At 44.5% G+C, this 25,912-nt stretch overlaps 1 protein-coding gene across 7 annotated transcripts in view; it reads right to left on the bottom strand.

Annotated features, from left to right (window-relative positions):
- Positions 1 to 1,450: 1,450 nt before the first annotated feature.
- The window catches only part of LOC116952036 (protein MTSS 2-like), an 82,391-nt gene continuing 57,929 nt past the window's right edge, over positions 1,451 to 25,912 (bottom strand). For 3 of the 7 annotated variants that reach the window (XM_032971022.2, XM_032971023.2, XM_076074103.1), the window contains 8 exons: positions 23,893 to 23,993; positions 23,147 to 23,252; positions 19,052 to 19,174; positions 15,764 to 15,967; positions 13,349 to 13,537; positions 12,430 to 12,586; positions 8,983 to 9,367; positions 1,451 to 8,440 (listed from right to left, as the gene is read on the bottom strand). In XM_032971022.2, the coding sequence (XP_032826913.2) occupies positions 8,023 to 8,440; positions 8,983 to 9,367; positions 12,430 to 12,586; positions 13,349 to 13,537; positions 15,764 to 15,967; positions 19,052 to 19,174; positions 23,147 to 23,252; positions 23,893 to 23,993 (1,683 nt within the window). In that variant the 3' untranslated portion in view covers positions 1,451 to 8,022. The remainder of the gene's footprint in view (positions 8,441 to 8,982; positions 9,368 to 12,429; positions 12,587 to 13,348; positions 13,538 to 15,763; positions 15,968 to 19,051; positions 19,175 to 23,146; positions 23,253 to 23,892; positions 23,994 to 25,912) is intronic. The other 4 variants (XM_076074100.1, XM_076074102.1, XM_076074101.1 and 1 more) reach the window with 4 other exon arrangements.

Genomic DNA, 25,912 nt, shown 5'->3' with positions numbered 1-25,912 from the left:
TTATTTGTGCTTGTGCACCACTGCCAACGCAGAAGTATCTATATACATCAAGACCTTAATCTGCATTTCTCAAACACCTCTGTGGTACTTTCCGACAAGGCAGCAAGACGAAATTCAGTCCATGAGGTAGCGAAGACGGCCTTTACGAACTCGTCACAAAATGAATGTGTATTCATGCTGTGAATGAGAAATCTCAGGCCGTGGCAACAACGCCCACTGCTGTTCGCCCACGGCATCGCACGCGGAGAACTGAGATGGTACGAACGCGGGTGGAGACATAACGAAGCATCCCTTCCCCGTTATTGCCATCCTTCGTTTTCTTTGGTTCTTTCGGTGTTGTGGCCGAAACGTCGTGAGAATATTATTGTTATTCTATTTTATCAATTTATTATTTTATTCTCATTCTACGTGACTTTACCGAAAGAACCAAATCAGATGGATCCTTGCAGTCACGAAAGCTTTAAATCGAAATCCTTCGTTTTGTTAACGTTTTGTTGCCCGTGGTGGCTCAGCAGCTGCTTGTACATGCGTTCGTGGGTTCGTGTACCAGTCTGTGTTAACATTTGAGTGTTATTCCCTCCTCCGCATGCTGGGTTTTCTCCGGGTATAATGATTTCCTCCCAACCGCAAAAAAACACTTTGAATTTTTTTGTTCAAACATGCAACTGCAGCACTCGGATGGAAAGTTGAGATTCAGCGAGGCTTTCCGGGGTAAAGGCCCGCAGTTATTATTCCACACTGATAACTGTATAATGAATCGCAACACACTGCGACCTCTGCTGATAATCGGTGGCAAGTCCGCTTTTCCGATTCACCAAAAACTTTCAAATGCACCCAAACAACCAGACAATGAAACATCAACTTAATACATTTACCTGTCAACACCAATAACACACTGGAATAACGACTGGCTAAAAAAATACGATTTCACATCACAATATTCAATACTGGTCAGCGACCAAGTGAATGTCGAGATCGAGACAGCGATAAGCTAAGAATAAGTTTTAGAATCTCAGTACTCGTCCATGATTTGTTATGTGTACAGCCCTCCTGTCAATCCACTGCTGGTAATTATTTGCTCACTTCATCACGCTGGCCAATGCGGGTTGAAGCCAAGGGATCACGCACGTGGTGGCATACGACTATCGTGCACTGCCCTCTGGTGCCCACAATGTGGCCCAGTACGCTTCATTGCAAGGACAGCGGGCCACTGCCGGCCCCCGACAATACACAAATAGTGAAAACACCTCACCATCAACGTGCTGTTAACCCCTAACGGTTTCGGTTCCAAATGTGTGGAGGCCCTCACACCGATGTCTTATTAGCGAAAATCAGTGAAGAGTACCTGGTGACAAACGAGAACCGTCCACTTGCAACTGGTGCCCACAATGTAGCCCCATCGCAAAACTGAAGACATTTGGGAGAAAAAAAATGAATGCATGACAATCTATTTTACGTTACTGCAACTTTATTCAATAATTTCGCTGTTTTAAGCGAGAAGCACTGCGAACACTTTTCATCTAAAAAAAAAACGATTTTGATCTACTAGTCTATTATAATATACTGTACATAAGGTGGGAATTAGGGGTGGAGTAGGGGGGTGGGGTGTAAGGGGAGAGAGGAATAAGATATAGGTCAGCCAACGTTCGTCCACCAACTGTTGAGATTAGCAAAATAGCGTGGGCATGAGCGATTGCTTTGTCTCTATATCATTGTGCTTGCTTGACACACGTCGGTTCTCGGGTTAAGCGACAACAGTGGCTAACAAAACATTATACAAGCTTCATTGAATGTCCTGCTGTCATGCCCCGTCTTGATATTACTCCATACACGCACGAGTCAGCTTGCATAAAACACCTTCAGTTCCGTGTTTTCTTCTTTCTTAATTTATCCACTGCTACACGTAACGAGCAATCTCAACAAAGATAGATCCTGACAGCTGTTTTGCAGGTTGGCCGCACAGTAAAACCAACTTTATCCGTATCGGGTTACCAGTCCTTTTTCTTGGCATTAATTCCACCCCGCAAATACCCACCCATCCATCAAGAGTTGTAGGACAATAGGATTATGGGCTTAAGTAAATGTTAACTTTTTCGAACCAACTGTATTATAGTATTTTTGTTATCACTGCACCCACATATGATTGAAAAATCGTCTGCACATCAGACTCCTCTGCACTTTGCGAAAGTTGGCGCTGTAGGAGCCATACATGAAGGATACGCCGACTGGAAATAATGGGATCGATGCCGGCACCGACAGGCATGAAGACAATAAGTAGTGTTTTAATAAGGTGTTTTATGCAACTGGCCATAGACTACTTGGAACTAGACTGTCCCATCTCTTACAAGTCGAATCACATGGCGAAAGTTCTTCCACCACTTGTAACCAATTTACCACCTCACACCCGGCCAAACATAGCTCTTAGGTTCTGTAAGCATGCACGGACATTCTTGGTCCTGCCACATTGCGAGTTCACCCTTACACAACTTAAAATTTTCCTTACCAACCTTACATTTGTACCATGCTCTATGCTTGACATTTAGAAAGTGAAAATCCCCGTTATACCAAGAGGCATGATACATTGCTGGGAAAGAAGTTTGGCATTTTTTGTTCAAACATCCCAGCCATTATTTAAAAACCAAATTTGGTGGAAACTGCTTTTTTACCAATGCATAAATCATGCTTTACATTTTCCTTGCTCAAGAGACTTTTGTAAATGGGTTCTCACGTGGTGAACAAAGTAAATTAATGACAAATGTAACAGTATCATTTTACCTGCTATGTAAATCCATGGCTCAACATTGTGCCATATCCAATTCAGCCAAAACATTTAGGCACAATGCATCAAGTCAGGCACTTGTCCAACTGTGAGAGCGAGCGGCGTATGAGGTCTTGAGGACTGAAGCCTGCAAGATCCCTGACACAATCTGCTCCTCACAGGCCGCTGCTTAAATGCAATGCGACAACTGCCAACGTCCGCACGCACTCACAAACGTATCAAGTCCTGCACTACATCGATCCGCCTTGGGTATTCCCAGCACACGGGGCACGTGGGTCACAAGGATTTTACTGCTCTCTTCACACAACAGTTCTTGACTCGGGAGTGGCGTAAAAAGTACAATGTCATGAACAGCACGCAAGGCGACGTCTTGCTTAAGGTGTGACCACTACAACTATGAAGGGTTTCATATTCTTGGTTCTTTCGGTAAAAAAACACTTTACCGAAAGAACCAAGAATATGAATCCCTGCAGTGACGAAATCTTTAAATCAAAATTTATGAACGGTTTGTTTTGTTATGTATGTGCATCCGTGGGAGTACTGTTAAAATAATTCAAGAGTTCCCAAACCAGTATTTTGGGTGTTCTCTGAAAAAGCCACAGACCCTCCATCAGTGAGCAGTGTTGTTTGCGGAAGAGTAGTCAGCACAGATGTTAAGCAACGCGTGCACTATGACATGCACTATGACATGCCGTTTACAGCGGACTACAGATGGCTGTTCTACTTGGCCACCTGGCCTTCCATGAGCCTGAGAGGTCGGTGAAAACTTGTTACAGAACGCTTGGTGCCATTTACACCTCAATCATCATCATCTTCGTCTCCAAGCCTGGGAGGGTGCAAAGTGTTGTTTACAGATTATATTTTTTTAGTTTTGGCACGAGAGAATATTATTATCAAGTTCTTGTAAAATGTGTAAATGTCAAAAAGAGTTAAGTCAAAGACAAGCTCGGATAATTGAGAGAAAAGAAAACAAAGACAAAAATGTCGTAAAAAACATCAAAATATTAAAAGATTGAGACACGTTCAAATACCGATATCATGAAATTACACGTACTAAAATATGCTTAATCTTAGAATATCCACTATTGTCATAAAAAAAGATAAAACGAAATTACTTTATAAATTAAATGTTCTTTCAATGCTGGTCCAGCCAATCTTCTTGCTGTGGAGCTCAATTGTTATTGTTTTAGTTTGTTTCAGACTTTTTAAACAAACCGATAAACAACATGAACTAAGCATTAAAATTGAAAACAAAAAAACAGCTCGATTCTACTATGCACCAAAATATTTGTACACGTGTGTAACATCCGAGGCGGTTGAAAGTTTTATAAGTGTAAACCATTGCCCTACTCAGTCTTCATCGCACAACACAGTTCACTGCCTTCTAACAGCGTTACTTACGAGGTCAATGATAGCAACTTCTCTTCAACATGCTGGGTATTACATCAAGTATCTGTTTGAATATAGAAAATGTATATTACTTTGTTTTAGAGGGAAGCATGTGAATATAATTACAGTATTCTGAAATCAAACAAGATAATATTTCCACTGTCCTTCTGAATCTCAGTTGAGTGTAATGGTAGGGGGAAATGGTAGGGGGAAAGGGTTGGGGGGTTGTCAGTAAATGAATTTGCCAGTAGGGGACACAAAATAATTGTTAACCAGCCAGGTGGTGCCGTGCCAATGCCCGGCTCGCATCTGAAAATCTGAAAATTCAACAACAAATCGGGGGGTCAAGTTAGCCCATCATGCGCCTGGGGGTCAATAAAATTAATACCACTTTGAGAAGTGCAAGCAATGCAAGGTTTTCACCATCAATACAGTTTGCCTCAATGCTCATTTAAATATGGAGACATTTGACATCGCTAGACAAGGAGCAGTAATTTCATGGTAAACAGATTGGTCTCCATTGTAATAAAATATTTCAAAACCTGCAGGACCACGCTCAGGTTTGGAAAGTAAACATCACCATGCCCACGACAGTAGTAGGCTCCTGTGCAGAGGCACTCGTTTTGAATTTCAAGGAAAAAATACACCTCATGGGGCACATTTAGATTTTTTTCTTTGGAGATGTTTCGTCTTTGACAATTGTTATGAAACTTGCAGCTATACTGGGCTGATTTTCTCACGAATCGGTGTTGAGGCCTGGCTTCAAGTAATCACTGGTCTACACTGAACGCGGGCGTGGTTACACTCATGGAGGAGTGACATCAAACGCCCACGTGCGGTGGCGGCGTTGTTTTTTTTCTGTAGGGCTGCTTGAACGTGATTCTGAGCAACCAATAATGACTTGATATTGGCAAAACGGCACCTGTGGCATTGGGTGTGGGAGGGTTGAATCACCATTTAGCTTAACCTGTCGCTTTCTCACTGTGCGTGCGTAAACTGTGGAATGCACATATAAACGCTGTTATAGTATTTTGATTGGTAAACAAGAAAAACCTGCAACTGACTTCTGGTCATATTTAGAGTCAATATACCATTAGTCATCTTTAATAAAAACAAAAGCTCAACCTGACAAGCTGCTTAAGTACATAAATGTCTATCTGTGACAAAATCACCCACCAATGCTCGCAACATTTGACTTGTTGGTAACTGCACCGTGCGGGCTGAAAGGCTTTCTTTCTACGTGACCACCGACAACATACATGTTCAGATCACCTGGAGACACCAGCTGACTTGGATCCTCAGGTATGCTTCATTTCCTACACGGCGAACCAGAGCAGTTTATTTTTGTCTTGCTTGCAATAAAGCCTTTGCAGTCATATAGTTCAAATGATTATATTCAAAACATCCATGAAAATATCCCTTCAGATGCAATTATTTTGCCGTTATAAATTTGTGATCCTCTCAAACCAAATGGGCATAAAAGTGGCCAGGAGATGGTCGAGTATTATTAAAGAGTATTGTCCTTGGAGAATTATCCCCTCATGCGTGGGGGTTTCTTTGGGTATTCCAGTGTCCCCTTACAGCCACAATACGGTCATTAAAATTATAGGATAAATATTCCAATTCAGGACCCAAATGAAGAAGAGTACAGACTTGGTGAGCCTTTCCAGAATAATTGATCTTTCACAGAACAGCGAATGTCCCTTTTTATTGGCCTAGTTCAGTGCTATATTCGCAGCCAATTCTGTTTGGGCTCATGCGTATAAACACACTCTGCAATTACAGCTCGCGTGTATCGTAATGTTCTGAAGCCTCCAGAATGCAAATACGGTATATGCTGTTGTCGATGACTCCCCACCGCCCCCAAAAGAGAGCTGTCATTTCCAGTTAGGAAGCAAGAATGTCAGGTCACTTGTAAATTATGTTGATTAAAGAGAACGAGCATTTGACCGTTAAAGCCTTAGGTAAACATGCCGCAGGAAAAACCGTGAGTGCAATTAAAAGCCCCAGGAGGCTTACGATGTGACCTACTTAGTGGACCTACTGTGTAACTTGTTGTAAAAAACATTGCCAGGCAGAGAAACAGCTGTGATATGGGCATGGCTGAACAATAACAGTGAGGCTGGATTGGCAGTGGCGAGGCTGGATTTGGGAGTTAGTGACCTTTGTTGCGAAGGAAGAAAACCTCATGAAAGCGCTTCAGAAAATAGCAGAGATGTTACACTCTTCTGCTCGAATGGCCACTGGGAAAGCCAGTCGCTTGCAGCGATGTCTGAAAAGATATTCTTATTATTGACCGCTGCTCCATAATCACATCGTAAGCCTAGGGGCTTTGGTTGAAAAGCAAATATAAAGGAACCGGAAAATAACCCCACGTATACAAACAAGACGTTGTGAAACTTGCACACACCGTGTAGGTTTCGTTTGTGCACTAATTAACTAAAAATGCACTCAACGGCAACTTCCAAGAATTGTAACATTGGTGTAAGGCTTATATTTGCCACGGGACTGGTTTGTGCTCAGCACCTGGGGAGGCTCGCTTAGAGAGAACGAGTGCAATGAATTAACAGTCACATTAATGCTGCACGAGCAATGTTCATTGCAGCATCTCCACCACGGTAAAAGTACAGAATAAGGTGGCAGCGCTCCATCTGGAGTTTGGGAGAGGGTGTTTTGACCAAGCGGTGGTTGAAATTTAATCCGGAATTTAATCGAAGCCTGCACATTATCACCACCGCCGTGCGCACACTGTGCGACTTTCACGCATGTTTACGGTAGGTGAACATGCATAGCGTGCACTGTGCTCCAAATATCTCCAAAATGGGAGACAAATCCTTCAAAGCATCAGCCACCCCTCAGCTCCGGGCTCCTCCCATTCTCCTCAATCCAGGCTGGAGTGTGATTGAACAAACGTCACCTGAACGTTACACTTTTTGAACAGCAGGAAGCCTCAGTGAATCCGCAGACCCAGCCTCTCTGGTCTTTCCCAAATAAGCTGCTATTAAGAGGCCTGGAATTGCCGACAAAAAGCCCCCTCACAAAAAACGTGTACTTGAATGGGAAATGAAAATCATTACACTCGCTTGAAATCTTCCCTTCGACTCGCAACGCTTTCTTGGTGCTGCTGGTGCAACACTCTGTGCTGCACAGTACCGTGCCTCACCTTTTCCCACTTCTGCCAGGTACCATACAATTTAAGGCAGTGTGAAATGGCAAAGCAATACCAGCAGCAAGTGCCAGGGGCTTTCGAGCTGTGACCGTTGACCACATTCTAAACGTGCAACGCGCTCTGCACTTGTGAACGAGCATATTTATGTTGTCTTCCAAAACGCCCAGCGCAAAAGTAGAGAAAGGAACCATTATAATTGATGCAACTACTTAAAGTTAGTCGATATTACAGTATTAATTATACAAATGTCCTCTATGCTATGAACAAAAACATGCGAGCATTACTCAGCGTGAAAAAAATCCAAAACAAATGAACAAGCAAAAAAACCGACGTAAATATGAAGCAACGTTGTTTTACCCCACCCGTACACACATGCGCGCACGTGTAAGTGCTTATAATGAATCTTTTGGTGCTCAGCACAGTCAGTAGAGGCATCGACAAACACACTGGGATGTGTCGACCGTCTGCTCCAAGAAAATCACAAAACACGAGGACAGGCGCCGCGTCGAATGGTTGCAACAAGTTGCTTGCTCTAGTTTCTGACGGCTATTTGTTGCCATCACCATCAACGTATATATTTTTTTCCTTAATCCGAAGCCGGTCGGACGGTGGTGGGAAATAAATCAGCTAAAGAACGGAACGGAATGGGATCGGGGTCGGGGGGGTGGAGGGCGGTGATCCAAGCTCAAAACCTCGGAGCTGAGCGGTCATTGGTTGAGGTTTTGCGCAGACGCACGCCTCGGCGGATTGCCGTCAGCATGTCCTGTGCCTGCACCGGGTAGTGCGGCGTGGTCTGCTTGCGTGCGTCCTCGTGCGCGCCGACAGTGACCGTGACGGCGCCGCTGCCCGCTGTTGACGTCGTTGCCGAGATGGCCCCGGCACCGGTGGCATTGGCGTTGGTGTTGGCGAACGGGGAGAAGGGTGAGTGCGACTGGGCGTGCGCGTGCGCCGCCACCACCACGGCGCCCAGCCGCTCCGTCATGCTGCGCCGCGTCGCCGCGATATGCAGTCGCTCCTCGGGAGACACCAGCTCAGGGGGTGCCATGCGGTGGGGCGACGCCTCGTCAGCCAGAACCAGGACACCCGGACTGCTCACGTCCACCCTGGCCACGCCATGGGAAGGATAGACGAAGGCGGAGGGGACAGGAGTGGGCCAGGGGGAATTGAGGGACAAAGGAAACATTGAGATTGTCACGACGTTACGCGGGCCGTAAAGTTGGATTGAATTAGGGTGATGCAGTTTGCGTGAGGTGCCGAGTTATTACACGGATGTATCTGAGTGTAGTTAAGGCAGCTGTGTATAACGGACTTCGGGCAGTGAAATATTACGGTGGTAATGTATTGGGACATTGAAGTGCTTCTGTTATCAAGTTATGTTAGTGAAGTGTCTGTGTTGTTACACGACAGAATCTATGTTAAGCCAAGATGCCATCGTAAAATTGAAAAACATCATGACTGTCAATCACAATTGGTTTTGGAGCTCACAGAGCACTGTGAAGGGCATATTAATTTGCAAGCATACCCATGCATGGGAATGAATGACAGGGTTTAGGGGCTCCTGATCCACTGCAGCAACTATTATTTCACAGCATCGGTATTTTGCACCGCGGAACCACACGTTCGTCATCCTCAAAGGGCCTCGTACCTTAGAGCCGTGCGTCGCACGGGCACGCTGGGCGGGCGGATGGGCCGCGGGCCGCCCGTGGGCCTCGGCGCCGTTTTTGCGGACGGCACGCGGCGGATCGTGGCCACGCCGTGCGGCGAGGGCGGCGACGACGGCGAGGGTCCCATGCCGCTGGCGCACGGCAGCCCGGCCGTCGAAACGGGCCTCTTCACCTGCAACATTCGGCGGTACGACTGCGCCAGCTCGCTTCCGCGTGGAACCGTGCAACACTTGTCCGCATCCGTTTGCTGCTGCTGCTGCTGGTGGTGGTGCAGGTGCTGTGGCGGCGGGGGCAGAAGATGCTGCTGGCCGCAAGCGTCGGCCTCGTCTGCATCGCCGTTCACCGAGAAATAGTCTTGGTCTGAAGCTGCAACACCGGCAGTGTTAACGCCAGCTAGCTGGCCACGGGGCCGCTACAAGTTTAGGGCCTCGGAACACTGGGCTGCGTTTGATTCAGGGGGGCATTCATCACCTTCTTGCACGGTGTTGCTAAGATTGTATAGTCACTAAAGCCATGTTTTTCTGTTTTTATAGCAGGAAAATCACTTTTAGGTGCAAAGCAGCCCAATGTTCTGAGGCCTTCACAGATGTGTATAATTCTGGTGGTTGGTGGACATCGAACCAAGCACTATCCAGAATCCAGCCTGCTTAGCTTCCATATTGGGTGCATTCTCATTGATGTGGTCATGGGTTAGGCATGTATCAAGATGAGAGATATTGATGGGTTGCATCTCCACTGCTGAAGCGTACAACCCGTATATCTGTACGAGTCTTCTATTTAATGACTATGAGTGTATGAAATAATCAAGTTTGATCATGACGATGATTGCCTACCAAAGAATGGCAATGGCATAACAAAGTCAATGAGCCTGAAAGAAGACACAGACTGATATAATTTAGTCACGATATCAGAGACTGCAGTGCAGATCAAAATGGTAACTGTCTATGTATCTTACCTATAAATGTATTTTTTTGTCTGTCTCTCTGTCTGTCTCTCTGTCTGTCTCTCTGTCTATCTCTCTGTCTGCACATGCCTTGCAATATTTTTCACTGACAAACTGTTGGGTTAACGTTACAACAAAGTGCACATACAACACGCTAAGCCCCCAGACGAAAAAGCGTTACTTGTTTTTCCCCTCGGTCAAATGCAAAATAATTAAAGCAAACTTTATAACAATGTATTATTATGCTGATCGACGTGAGGGAGCTTCTCCTTCGTGTTAATAAGGCGAAAACAAACACAGAAGCACAACACTGAGGTAAATCCTGAACAGGGTGATGCCCTCTTCTGTCCCCCCACCCCAATGTGTGCAGTTACGACAATAGAATTAGTAGATACTCTTGTAGCGTCAGTAAATACTAATATAGAGTCGGTAGATGCTACTGTAGAGTTAGTAGTTACTATGAAAGAGTCGGTAGATACTACTGTAGAGTCGGTAGATACTACTATAGTCGGTAGATACTACTGTAGCGTCGGTATATACTATTATAGCGTTAGTAGATACTTCTATAGTCGGTAGATACTACTATAGAGTCGGAAGATACTACTAGAGTCAGTAGATACTACTATAGTCGGTAGATACTACTATAGAGTCGGAAGATACTACTTGAGTCAGTAGATACTACTATAGTCGGTAGATACTACTATAGAGTCGGAAAATACTACTAGAGCCAGCAGATACTACTAGAGTCAGTAGATACTACTATAGAGTCGGAAGATACTACTAGAGTCAGTAGATACGACTATAGAGTCGGAAGATACTACTATAGTCGGAAGATACTACTAGAGTCAGTAGATACTACTATAGAGTCGGAAGATACTACTAGAGCCAGCAGATACTACTAGAGTCAGTAGATACTACTATAGAGTCGGAAGATACTACTAGAGTCAGTAGATACGACTATAGAGTCGGAAGATACTACTATAGTCGGAAGATACTACTAGAGTCAGTAGATACGACTATAGAGTCGGAAGATACTACTAGAGTCAGAAGATACTACTAGAGTCAGTAGATACTACTATAGAGTCTGAAGACACTACTAGAGTCAGTAGATACTACTATAGTCGGAAGATACTACTATAGTCGGAAGATACTACTAGAGCCAGTAGATACTACTATAGTCGGAATATACTACTAGAGTCAGAAGATACTACTAGAGTCAGTAGATACTACTATAGAGTCTGAAGACACTACTAGAGTCAGTAGATTCTACTAGAGTCAGATACAACTGGAGAGCACCACGCCTGGCCACCTTGTCTCCCCAGTGGCGAAGTTGACAACACACCGGACCAGGTACTCATTTTTGGCCGAGTTGACCTCGGTGAGGACCGGGACCGGTTCAGATATTCGTCACTGGTGTTGGCCATGAGTGGGAATTGAACTCGGGTAGCCGAGTTCGTAGCGCAGCGCTAACCGGTAAACTACCACTCCCCATAACATACATACATATACTCTTTGGGTCTTTCGTTAAAGTCACGTAGGTAGAAAAATAATAGATCACGACGTTTCGGACGCAACACAAGCATACGTCATCAGGCGAAAAATGGTGAGAAAGCTGCTAACAGGTCCCTGCAGGGTGGGCTGGTAGGACAAGTCTCTGCGCTGTCTATTGCTGATTTAACACCCAACAGCACGAGATTTCACTTCGTTAAAGTATTGAAAGGGGACGGACAGACGGACGGACACATTCATCTATTGCAGGCTGGTACACTCAGTTTACAACTTCGTTCCTACCAGTACAAGCAAGGGGTTATATAAGTAAATGTAAGGCGAGCAAACAGAAGGCTAGCAAGCGTCAGCTATTCCAGGGGGGGAGGGAGGGGCTGCCATAACGAGCGAGCGGGTGGGGACGCAATTTACAGAGGGATCGGCGGCAGGAGGAGAGAGAGGGGGTGGGGCAGAGCAAGACAGGGGGTTGCACGTGAGGTAATGGGGAGATAGAGGGGGGTGGGGCAGAGATAGGAAAGGGAGCTGCGCGAGCGCTAGGGGGTGAGAGAGGGGGTGGGGTATAGATAAACGGTGGCAGGGGGAAAGAAAAGCTGAGTTAGTGAATGTGACTCAGAGAGCCGAGAGAAGCTGCAACATAGGCAGGCACGAAGGGGACATCATAGCCAGTTACGACCTAAACTGGTTAATAACGTCCTTCCAATGATTGCTCAGTTTGCACCCATCTTCTCGGGTGAAATTGTGTCTGTGTTTATATATCTGGATGGCTTCATGGACAAATCTTTGATGATAGCCCGGAAGGTTTGCAGAGTACCTTGGTCTCAGAAAAAACATTATCATGTGAGCCCACCGCGTTAAAACAGTGATCAGCCACGGCAGAGAGTATGGATTCCTGCAGTCACGAAAGCTTCAAATCAAGATACATACATATACACACATAGATCACAGGCTGCAGGACTTGGGAGTGCCAGGCGATCGTCACCTTGAGAGGAGATGGTGTCTTCGGAGCAGGTGGGCGTCGTGGTCTGCGTGCTGTAGCCGCTGGAGCACTGCAGCGAGTCGCGGCTGCTCTTCTGGCTCTCCAGCTGCAGCCCCTGCACCAGCGCCTTGCTCAGCTCACCTGGCACCAGCACGTCCACCTGCCATCGCCGCCACGCCACGGGGAATGCGTCACCACCTCGTTAGCAACGCGGGCATGGCCTGTGCCTGGCTGCTGCTTGAGATATTGAGCTGTAATTCGCGTAAAAGATAAACTTTATTTTTTTGCGTGCGTTTTGTAAAAAACTGAAGTTGAAATGGTATTATCACTAATTACAAAAATTACTAGAAGGGAATTTGTCCCCATGTAGGGTCCTATTTCTCTACTGGGCTTTGTACGCTGTATCCTTGTGCTTTTATTTCCACAGATGTCCCTCTTCAAACACCTGCAGCTTTATTCGCGCATTTGCGGAAACATTATTTAGATTATTTTGCTGCTATAAACTTCTACAATGAGCCACTTTGCTGAGCTATCATTTGTGGCCAGATCACTTCTGAAGAATAAGTTAATACCTCACTGGGCTTTGTCTGGTAGGATGGGAATGGTTTAGTTTCATTTGTTTGTGTTTGTGTGATTTGTTTACCTTGCCTATACTTTGCACTCCTATCGTGTTTTGTATTGTTTGAGTGTCGTAACGTTCTTACCCAGTGCCCCTACTGGACATCTGTAAAAAGACAGCTTTATAGCTAATCTAATTCCTCCAGGAAAAATAAATATTCCGATTCTGATTCAATGGCCCCACACTCCAAAAGTAAATGTTATTAAGCCATTTCACCACCACGCACGTTTCCAAAAAAAACGCACATTTTCTGCCACGAGACAATTCAGACCGCTAAGTGTGTATGCCTTGCTGAGAGAACACCTTTCCGCCGTGTAGGAAGGCGACGCTCTGTGGCCGCGGTGTGTCGGGGCCCTGCCGTCCGGGCTGCGGCACTGTGGGTGGCCCCGTCATCACCGCACAGCGCGAATCCGTCTCGGTCTCCGCAATCGTTCGTGGCAGCGTGGCAGAGGACGACGGCTGCTCGTAGGGGCTCGGCTGTTTGCTCCACTCCTGGGGCGACGACGGCGAAACAAACCCACGAGCGAGATGAGAACAAAGCAACCATCAAAATAATAAAGGTGTGGTTACGCCACATCGCTCAGAACGCGCCACATGGAGGAGACAAATGTGAAGGGAAGATGGTAGGGATGTAATGATTCACCCCCCTACCAGGATTAGACAAATTATTTTGATTCGAGGTCGCGAATCAAATCACAAACTTATTATTTAATGGTCATTTTGGTGTGCAAAAAATCTCTAGTCCACGCAGGATATTCTATTTTCATGAACCAATCACATAAAGGACTAGAGATTTCAAATAATCCAATTGTTTATAGACAAATTAATGCACATATGTTGAGTCTAAGAATTACAGTTAATATATACATGATGTATCATTACATACCTAGTATATGGATGGTTAAGGCAGACAATTGAATAGTTATACTGAAAGGACAACAGACTTGCAAAGCAGACGAGTGAGTACAGGCGTAACGAGTGGAACAGTAAAGACAAGTAAACACGTGATTTCAGCGGGAGAAGAGATGTGTCAAGTACAGAGCAGAAGGGCACATGGGCAACAAAGGTAAATTAACAAGCTAAGGTTTATGGAGTAGAGAGATGGCCTTAACAGTTAACAGTCAAAAGCAAGAATGAAATAACTGTAAAAGTCAGTCATGCCAAGTGCCTGCTACAGTTTCTGCCATCGTGTGTAAATTACGAGTGTAACTCTACGGCTCATGGAATGCACATAAAGTGAATGAGCAACTCTCTTTTAAAGATTACTTTTAGACAGGATGCAGAAACGTAACATGCACTGCACACGGCCGGCACAGCTCCACCTCATTTCACCTCAGCCTCTTAGACAGAAACAATAACCAATGTTCTTTGCTGAAGTAAAATTGGAAAATGTGCCACAGCATAGAGACTGCTTCACTGAGGTCCTTACAACACTGTTTTCTAACCAGGCCCAAAGACTCGGAACCCATAGCTGCCAACAATTCTTTCCTCAACAAGTTGTGTGCTTTCACTTGCTGTAACGTCAGAGCAAACTTGGAGGTTTTTGTAAGAGAAAGGGAGCAAAGCAACAAAAGTTTAGGGCTAAACTACAAACCCTAATAATCCAAATGGTACCCTTCGTCTGGCTGAGAGAGCCTTGAACATTCATATTAAACTTGATAATCCTAAGGCTGCCTTAAGCTCTGAATTGAGCTTGCACATGAAGGATGAATATGGTATATTATAGGATTCAAAGCCACTATTACCGTTTTTATCCTCGATAGAGCACAGTAAAAATTATTGGCGCTCACAGCGTTTATCTAAAACACGAAGGTGACCCCACTAATTCAAAACAACTGTCGGCTATATGAAGCAAGACTTGCTTAGCAAGAACAGACTGAGGTTTCACAAGGTGCAGTTGCTCTCCTGCTGAAAGAAAGTGTAGTTTCTCCCCACGCTTGACGACTTTTGGGGAGAAAGATGGCATCGTGTGGACGCGAAATGTATGCATGCTGAACTTCTTTCGCACTGTACGTAGCCAACCGTGCTAATCGAAGGTGCGGATATGCCACGCAACGGCTATGGCCAGAGGAAGCGATGTCTGCCAAGTGCTAATGAAGTGGTGTTCTTCACCACGGTCAAGCCAATCATCAGCCAAATTTTACAATTTGGGGTTTGACGATTTCCTCGGAAAATATATCGTAGATAGAATATATTAAAAAGGGCCATTGTCCAAACCATAACCTATATTTTTCTTCTCCTTTTAGGGGATGAAAAGGCTCCCACACTCACTTGATTAAAGACACCAAGTTTTGACATCGACTTATTTATACTTTGGGCATAAGTCAATAAAAATACATAATTCTAATGAAAAAATATATAATAAAAAAACTGCGTTGGTGCCAATGCTCTGGAAAAGAACAACATCTCACCACCTTTGTCGTAATATATGCCTTACAATAGAAGTATAGGAGTCTAACATTTTGATCAACGGCTGATCCTGCAAAAGAGGTCATTGCCCAAAACCGCTAGCCTGTCATTTTTCTGTCGCAAGGCAGTGTTGACGAAGAAGATGGTGAGTCGTTAGCATTTATTAATATTTATGTACTTAACATTCTATTCAGCCGCCCCAACGCAGTGTTTTCTGGCTGGAGTGCCGTCACGTTGCGTCTCATCTTGCTCGTCGCACATCGCGCCGCCACGACACCGGGGGGGGGGGGGGGGGTATGGGATCCAAACCTTGCACGCAATGCGCTGGTGGTATGAGGCACGTGGGCTGCGGGCGGCGTGCTGGTGATGGTAGGGAGGGAAGGCGAGCGAGGCGGGCCGGTGGGCAAGCGAGCGGGGGTGGTGGAGCATGGGCATGATGGATGGCGCGGGCTCCGCGGGAGGCGGAGGTACCGCGGGCTCAAACTCACGGCCACGGTCACAGCCACACAGCGACTGTCGGGGGGGGGGGGCGACAACGGCAGCGTCGGCGTCACCATCACGTCGCTAACATCGCCGTTGCGGTGCGCCCAACGCTGCGGTTGGAAGGGGCCATTGGAAATCTGCACTTAACCTCACATTTTAAATGTTTCACGTTGTCATGATGATAATTAATAAGTCATCCTGTGGGGTGCTGCTGTGGCAGAGTGCTTACAACTAACAATGCACACTTTTAATGTGAATTGTTCCACTGCAGTTAATTAAATTGTTCTAGATGTAACCCAGATCACTCTTGAAAAAGAGGCAATATTTCATGGATGTATTTAATCTCCCTGTTAAATAAAGAATACATATAATATAAGGCTCCCACATCCTATCATCGCGCTTGTCTCTTTTTTTAGTTATTTTAAATTTTGATTAATTCAAGAAGCATATTAACTCTTATCTATTACACCTTCAAAAGGGATTTGTGTTGATGGCTACTCGGTGTTTTGGGCTTTTGCACATTATACCAGAAGCTGAGGAACAAGCAGACGATGATGCCGCAATAATATTTTCCACACGGACAGCACTTCGATGAGACTGTGAAAGTCAAATGTATAAGTCTTGACTTAAAACTTTCGTGACTGCAGGAATTCATATTCTTTGGGACTTTCGGTAAAGTCACGTTGATATGTTCAAAGAAAATAAAAATAACAAAAAACGACGTTTCGATTGCAACGCAAGCGGTCGTCATCAGGAGGAAAAAAGGAAAAGCTGCTGAGGCAGACTGATTTAAAGGTTTTAAATGGGCGTAGCCCAAGGGTCATAAACGAAGTGGGCGGGGCTATTGATGTTAACGTGATAAATCAAATGTATAAGGTTGCGCATTGAAATTTCACCTACGATAAACTCAAGGGCTTATCCGTGCGGGCTCAATGAAACGAGTAGCACTTTGTGGGAAGTCAACCAGTGGCTGTACAATTGAGACTGGCCCCCATAAGAGCAACGTGAAAATCCGGGAACGAGCTATGAATGGAAATGAACACCACCTAATGCTCATTTGAGCATGGGAAAACTGACTTTATTTGACAATACTCTTTGTAATGCATGACAAAATCTTTAATTCTGAATAAAGCCTCCTTGCCACCTATTTGCTCTACTACCTCACAGAGATACCTCATTACCTTTCAGGTAAGTGAACATAACGGTTTAGTCTCTGAGAGCCACACCACCACTGCTTCCAAAACACTGGATTGTAGGTAAGTGTCCACACCATTGTTGGTGTGTGGAATGCAATGTGTGTAGTAATCGGAATGAGAATTAAGTGAGACGATGGTAATTGGATTAATGTGTGCATCAGGGTTCATGTGCAGATTTACAACAAACTCCATTCACCATGTTTCAAACACAGAGCACGGGTCTTGTGGGTGATTTGTTTACGAGTGCTTTATTACCTTCACACGAGATAGCGCTGTCAAGCTTATATAGCTTTCTTACAAATTAGCCCTTGAGTTTGTTTTAAACCAATAATTCATCCCTATATCCTGATAAGTGTTGAGTCTAAAGGCTCTTGTTCATGATGGCCCTGCTTTGGCTATTGGCTCAATTCTTTCTCGAGTTTATTTTGCACGATTTCCCAGAAGCAACCCACGCATTTGAGGAATCATGCTCGAACTGTGCCCATGGCACAGCCTATTATGCGTATGTTCCTGCCCCCAGTCTCATTGCAAACTGCAAACCTCTCGTGCAAGTTGCTGGATTACAGGCGTGCGCCACCAGACCCAGCTTTTATTTCAGGGATCGGCACTAGAAGAAACAGGACCTACGACACGCACGAGTGCAATTTAGAAAACACTCCACTGCGCTATTAACGAACCTGTAAGTTGTTAAAAACCAATTTAGTGTTGTATTTCACAGATTGAACACTAAAACAAATAATCAAATGTCTCTTACATATATAATTAAACAAATGGGAATCAGTCATTCACTGTGCTAACTTGTAACATTATAGCTCGCAGCTTGACAGCATTTCCCGTAAAACAAAGCAAATTAAATCGATAAACAAACCACCCTGGCACTCGGCTCAGCTTTCACAACAACAACAACACCAATGGCCAGAACTGATAGACAAACATGGTATGGACAGGCAAAATGGGTGCCACAATGGCACGAGGTAGCACCCCCGGGAGAGCAGGGGGTGCTTTTGCCATGCTACAGGTGGCAGGAGGATGGTTGGCGGTGGTGCAAAAAACCTCGATTGTGACAGCACGTGGTGTCTCTGCCGCGGAACCGCCACAACGTGTGCCTCATGGAGCTTTGCTTATGGCACAAACCCACCGCCACCATCACCACCACGACCCCCTTCTGCTACCCGTGGCACACTGAAAACACCCACAGTGCCTGGGGAGGTAACGTTGAGCGCCACTGTGGATCTGTGTTGCCGGCAGAACAGATGACATGTCAATGGCCGATGCATGCAGCCGTGCTGATGGTGACCACACCCCGAGTGCATGCAGGGCTCTGTCTCTATGTAAACACTCACCGCACCTGGGCTCCTCCACAAGCCCGGAATTAGTTTTTTATTTACATTGGCCGATAGTGATACACAGAGAGGGCATCTGAGCACCCAAATGCAGTCTGAATTGTTCTGCACAACAGTTTTATCTTTTTAGACTTAATTTAGCTGGTGTAAGACAGTGAATGAGAATGAAAAAAAATCAAGCAGAGACTGAAAATAAATTAGGCTTTTTCAATTTGGAGTATGTTCTGTTTGTAATATTTAACCACAAAAATTAGCTAAGCCTGCTAATTTCACAAGCAACCCCCTCATTTACTGCAAATTAGCAGACGATTGTGCCGCTAATTACCGTAAATAAATATTGTCCAATTTTATTGCAATCCTGCAGCTACATTCTCTGCTGCTGATTTTTCCCGCGGTGGCGTTTATGCACTTGAGTGACAGGAGCATCCCACAATGCCAAGAGAGTGGATGGAGCGAGTGATGCCAGAATGGGAGGCCCTGGCAGGCCCGTTTCGGCCTGCGGCAGCCGCCACCATTCACCGCCCCCCCCCCGTGCCCTCTTGTTGTTCTTTCAGATACCGACACGGAGCGCACACCTTGTCCGCCTTGAGTGCGGCGCCCTGCGTGGAGCCAGTGCTAGTGGAGGATGGCGAGCTACAGTCGCTGGTGGAGAGGCAAGCCTCCGAGGTGTCGGACGACGCCGGGCTAGGCACTTTTGTCTGCGTCGCGTCGCACAGGCGTTTGCGTGGGACAGGCGGAGAAGAGTGTGGGCATCAGTGGGTGCGCATCGGCTCTTCGTAATGTTGGGCAATTATCTTTGATTGGAGTGGAGGCTTAAATGTAAGGGCAGGGGTGGGGAACCTTTTTCTTCACGAGGGCAGATTAGGAATTTTAAAAAGCTGTGGCGGGCCACACATAGACACACACATACACAACTCAGTAACTTCTGTAAATGCATGAGGACCTTGCAGCGACAGAGTGGGTTATAATTACAACACGGTGTTGTTGCAAGTTACAAAAATATTATCCTCTAGTACCAAATTAGTATGGCGAAGATGATTGCAGTGATGGATTGATATTGTTTGCAGGTCATTTGAAAGTGGTAGGCCTCGAGTGGAACAAATGCAATGAAGTGTGCCGAATAGAACCTGTGGATCATAGGTTACCCACCCCTGACAAAGGGGAACAGATAAGCAGACAATATCTCCTTCATATATCTCTATCTCCATTCAAAACATTAAAAGTATCTTTTACAAAACCCATCAGTCTCGTGGGCTTTCTGGAAGTGCATAATTCCTGCAGCATTGATTCATAACATGCATATTCTGGACCAGTTTTTACAGTGTCTCATCAGCAGAGTCAGACTTGCCAGATTCTAGAAGCAAAGACCTTTTATTTAAAATATGGGTCCTAGTTTGAAACAAAATTATATAACATTTATGCGAAATAACAATTTGTATCATGGAGGATATAAATAACCAAATAGATTACCAATTTCTCCTTCATATTTCTATAGCGCTACATAAAAAATGAAGTATTTCTTACACAACCCATCGGCCCCACAGCCTTCTGGGAGTGCATAATTTGACATGAGAGAATTTACTGTAAAAAGGATAGTGCCTAAGTAGAACCACAGGTGGCTACTGGTACTAATAGTCAAGCCACCATTCACTGGAATGGAGATCAATGTGAACAACGGTTTAAATGTCTCAGAAAATATCCAATTTTCCTTTTTATATATGTAGAGGCATTCAATGTTTGTTCCCAATTATATTCCAACTGTGCTTCCAAAATTATATCATGGGATGAAGATATTTCCATTTGAAATGCACACTATGAGCAGTGTAACATCACATTGTGTCAAGGAACAGTCCCGGCATTATTCTATTCGAATTACTTCTAAAATGACACGATTAGACCTATTATCTACTCTACAGGTACACTTGTTTTATATACATGGTAAAGGTTATTTGTCACATGGCACTGAAACAAAAAGCTGGAATATATCAAACTGACAAAACAACACTTGACAGGTGTGTGCATTCATTGCCCACCAGGCTGAGACCATCAATTTTTTTCACTCGCAAACCTAATTTAATTCACAGCAAGCTTCTTGGATCCAACCTCAGAATCTCAGCATTGCTGGCTGTGTGGTACTAAGATGGTCATTATGAGCACCCTCAGCCAGCCTGCCGCAGTGGCAAGATGTGGGGTGCCGCGGTGGCGAGATGTTAACTATTTTCGCCTGGTATTCAGGAAGACGTGATTTGCATCCCAACCCTGATGCCTGTATATTTGGAGTTTGCGTGTCTCTCTCCCCGTGGTCGCGTCGATTTTCCTTTGGATCGTCCAGTTTTCCCTCCACAATTAGAAACATGTGTTTAAGAGTACTTGGGTGCTACACATTTCCATATGATAAATCACTTCATTGAGCTATCATTTTTGGCCAGGTTGCTTCTGAAAAAGCTATATAGCTCAGTGGGCCTTACCTAATTAAAAACAAGTTCAGTTTATAGTTTAGTTTATATGTCTAAGCAAATATTTAAAACAAATAAATGTTTGAATTACTTGCAGAAGTACCACCCACGTGCTTTTCCTAATTTGATGGCAAGCAGTTGTCCTGAAACCCCAAGAGCTGCTATGTTTGATACCTGGGTAACACAAGTATTGGTGCCTGTGTCACCAGGTCAGTTTGTAAGGAGTCAATGTTCTAGTGCTGCTGTTGCCTGGTAATATATTCTGGGAATTACAGTCTGCGGCAAAGTAAATGCTAAGATAGGTTAAGGTGCAACCCTTAAAATGGCTTGCTCATGGTACTACTGGGAGATGGGTCTCCAGTAGAGGGAGCACTCAGGAGTTCTTCTAAATATATATGTGGCGAACTCTTCCACTCTGGCCAGACTTTCAGTAATGTGGGAATAGACACATTTCACCCTATGCACCCATTTATACTGCTGGGTTGACAAGAGGGATTTAAGAAACCTGTCGACTGTTTCAACTGCTGTGTAGAGAGATAGACCAGTCGACGACCTTTGGATTGCAAGTCCAGTGTGCCGATTATTAACACCACAGCAGCATCCGGATTCTAAGAATCTGGCAAAACAGTATTTGTAAAAGATGTGCTGCTGCCTGAAGTATGTTCCACATTTATAAAATCAGAGTTATTACAGTGGTGTTAGAATATTTTTTTGGTAACATGCTATGTTAGAAAATTACTGGCAGGAAAAAATGTAAGAATAGCTGCCAATATACAATTATGGTCTCCAAGATTTTTACAATAGCAAAGGAGATAGAGAAACCAAGACAGCTACCATCTGTTTAGGTAAAGGATACATAGCACTCCATTATACAGGACAAGTGACCTGCTTCCTACACACTGTCATTACCAAGTACAGCTGTGAATTTATGAATTTACACCAACGTAGGGTTTTATGACTCGTAAAAGGCCAATTATCCACATCAGTAGGAGTCAACTGCATTAACATGCAGCGTCAGTAAGCACTACTCTACATTGCATCGGATAATTCACAGCCTAATGGTTCGACATTTTCTCTACTTTTTAAAGCCATATTTTGTTTCACAATCACATAGTGGACTAGGCCTGCCCTCAATCACTTCTCAGCCAATAATGTGTTGCTGCTGTATGAAACTTCAAAGGGTACTAAATTTACAGTACAAGCTTAGACTAAATGTAATGTTGGGATAGATATACGTTGCGAACCATTGCAGTCGATATATTTCCAGGCACTGTTAAATTTAAATGCCCAAATTGCACTGAACTCTAAACCAGAAAATTATGTCTGTAATCATCCACTAGGTTGTGCTGTACCAGCTGTGATTAATTCAGTACGTAGCTGCTATATCGCCTGGACCCAATTATGATTTATTTTTTCCAAAGCAATATTTTCTAAGGGCAAAACCGGAGAAAGACGCAAACATATAAACACACTTTCAAACAAATTGTGTCAGTCTAAATATAAGATATAAATGGAGATTGCGTGTACAAAGTTCGATTTAAGAGTCATAATAATACCTTTGTATATTTTTGAGTCACTTTTGGCAATGATAAAATAATCGGACTCCCTACATTAAAGTGGCGCACTTCCCCCTTCGTTGATCCATTCCACCAGGTGGTTCTGGCACGAGAGGAGGCTAAGGAGTTGGCCACCAGCACTGTGGCCACATCAGACTGACCGTTACTGGTGAGACTTGGCGATAGGAAGAGAAACTCGCTGGGAACTTGGCCAGAAGGAACCTTAAAGGTTAGCACCAGGAGGTAGATCCTGCTAAAAGCTCTATTAGTATTTGCTGCAACACCTTGACTTATCTGCTCTTAAGAAATTGTTACTTTCAGTGGCGACTCAGCACTGGCTCCGTTCCCTGGCATGGACGTAAGTCAGCTAAGAGAAAGCCAGCCCTCTTACTTAAACCCCTGAAACTTAGCGGTAGTGGCTCAATACGGCAACATATATAACAGCCTCCCTCAGAGAAACAAACCCCTCAGGGCTTGAATCCAGACTCTCAAAAGGTGCTCAAGGGCTCTTTCACAGACAATGAATGACCTCCTGAGAGACATTGAACCTCAAGGCTTTGGACTTAAGATCTTGGTCATACACTGCCCTTCTCAGTCTGCTGAATCCCCGAATCTGCGGGTTCCGTTAAGCGACACACATATGCGTGTCCGTGCCTACCTGAGTGTCGGGGGGAGTGAGGGAGGCGGCGTCAGCGGCTGGGAATCCAGAGTCACGGGACGACACGCTGTAGAAACGGCTGCTCAGGTGCGTTGGAGGGGCCACACTGCAGAACACGCCCACACAACAGCTGCATGTCATTTGATCGTTTAATTCTTCATTTTTTTATCTTTACCCCATTTTTTCCCTATTGTACCATCAGCGTCAAATCATGAAACAAATTAGCCATTTACACCTCTTACAGAGCAGGGTAACCGGTCAAGGAAACCGATATCAGAGAACCACTTCTGAGACCCTTTCAGGTGGCCTCTGATCCACACAGCATGGAGCAGCCCTTTCCCACAACGCTGTACCAGAGAGTAATTTTCATTGCATGCAAATCAAACTGATATTTTTAAATTCCCAGAGCTGATTTTTCCCAAATTAAGTGCCAAACCAAACGTAATGCAAGTAAAATATTGACAAAGCTTTCGTGACTGCAGGAATTCATATTCTTTGGGTCTTTCGGTAAAGTCACGTAGATAGGTTCAAAGAAAATAACAAAAAACTACAACGTTTCGATCGCAACACAAGCGGTCGTCATCAGGAAAAGTTTAAACCACATGCAGTTGCCCAGATTTGAACCCAGGATTCACAGCGGCGCAAAAGCTCAGCGTTTTTCACTTCTGAACCACCTGGGCACCTCTTTGTTACTTGTAACACGGGGCCACCCCTGCTGCCACTGCCGCGGGTGGCGCTCTTCTTACCTGCTGACGCTAGAGCGGCGGGAGGAAGCTGTGAGGCTCGGCGAGGCGGGCGGGGTGTGGATTTTCCAGCTGAAATCCGAGCCCTTCAAGTCTAAAATTACCTGCAATAAAAATCCAAGCAACACAACACGAAACCAACTGTTAACCCCTGCTGCCAGCTGCCCGCTCCCTGTACTTGGCTTTGGGGGCACGAAGCATTAAAAGCATGCAGCCTCATGCCCCAACTATCTTGATGAAAAATATGTAATTTGGCACTTACATTTTAAAGCTGTCTCGCATACACGAGAAGAACTAAACACTTCTGAGAAAAGGCAACTGATATATCGATATCAGTGTGTTGTAAGAATGGTACGGATACCGATTGTACTAAATAATAGTTTTACAGTATGCCACATATCCGAACATTACATATCCACCCTGACTAAATATTTGTGCACAGTGTAAGTTTCATTTTGTATTGGTGTTCACAAATCTGACTTTTACACTTTTTTACAGATATTTACATGGCCCACTTTTTCACATCCGCCTATACCTCAGTCTCCATTGAATTGGATACGCAGCAACGCACTGTATTATAATTAAAAGCATGCACATCCCTGCGTGCATTTCTCATTCCGGTCATCCTTCAATACAGTCAACTCGACGTTGTACTCTACTAACAAATGTAAAGTTGCGAGTTTAAATTTCTGGTCGAGATTCAACTCAATGAATCATCCGTCCAGGGTTGATAAAATTAGGTCAATTTTGAGAAGTCAACAGTGGTTGCCCTATAGAAACTAGACCATGTAATGGGAATGTGGAGTATCTACCACTGGCTCAAAGCTGACAATGGACCTCACCAGTGCTTGTTGTTAAGGAAAATGTAATACAACAGCTAGTTTCTCACATACATGAAATTATGATTGCCAAATATAAGTTGGAAGCTTTGTATATATGAGGGAAAAAAACATGTCAGGCATGTCATTTTAGCAGTGTGGTGAAGCCACTTCTTTGTATTTTAATAGCAACATCACTAGAGTACTAGGACATTGTGCTCAACTGGGATTTCTGAATATTTCTCCCCCCTCATGAACGATGCTGTAAGCTTGTCAAACAGCCTGGAACACCCAGTCTGGGTACATATCTACAAAACGATATTTTTTTGGGGATGCATTTTCCTTTGCTATATGGGCACTGACTTTACTCCATACATCAGTGCACCTATCCTACAACTAGTACATAAATGCAGGGGTTTTAATCAAACTCATTTAATGTTGGTGCTACTTTCATCTGGGTGATTGATTCTCAATATTGTTTTACCACCCTTGTATGTAAAAACACTGCACAATCGTTTTGTGTACACAAGTGACACACATTATGAATACATTGTCAGCAGAAGTCAGTGCAGAAAAATATATTATTGTATTGCACTGCGCACCGTCATTGCTCCCTGCCTACACCAACCCGCACTGATCAGCGTAGTGAATGGTGATCAAACAACTCGCACAACCTACATGGCATGGTGAGACCTTCAACCATCAGTGGCTTGACAAAAGGGCGATGGATGTAGATTGTCCATATGGAATTTATGTCTCCACATTTGATTTGTTTCGGTGTACAATTCCCCCCCCTGCAGATTTTGACCTATACGTATATGTATTAACTATAAACTGCTGAGGCAAGCCGCTTTCAGAAAAAAGCCATTATGACCAGCATGGCACTAAAGGGAATTGTACGACGAGCACCACACATGCCCAGCCACCTTTGTTTCTGCAATGCCAAGGTTCTCCACCTGAAATACATTGTCATGCGTGTTGCACATGGCCAGGAATCAAAGCAAGCTGATAGCACTTTGCAGTAAGTACCATACTGCAGTTCGTATTTACAGACCTCTATAAACACTGTTGTGACTTGAGCAGGAATTTTTTTAATCTAAAACCTACAAATAGACCTAATGTGTTCATTCATTCGTGCGATTTAATTTCACTCACAATTTATTCATGTTTTTACTTGGTTTCTTTTTGTGAATTTATGTCGTGAC

This window comes from Petromyzon marinus, chromosome 45 (assembly GCF_048934315.1).
Source record: "Petromyzon marinus isolate PM22_M1 ecotype Great Lakes invasive population chromosome 45, UKy_Petmar_22M1.pri1.0, whole genome shotgun sequence".
In the NCBI taxonomy this organism is placed as follows: Eukaryota; Metazoa; Chordata; class Hyperoartia; order Petromyzontiformes; family Petromyzontidae; genus Petromyzon; species Petromyzon marinus.
Note: the sequence above shows the minus strand (reverse complement) of the source record. Positions and strands in the feature narration are given on the sequence as shown.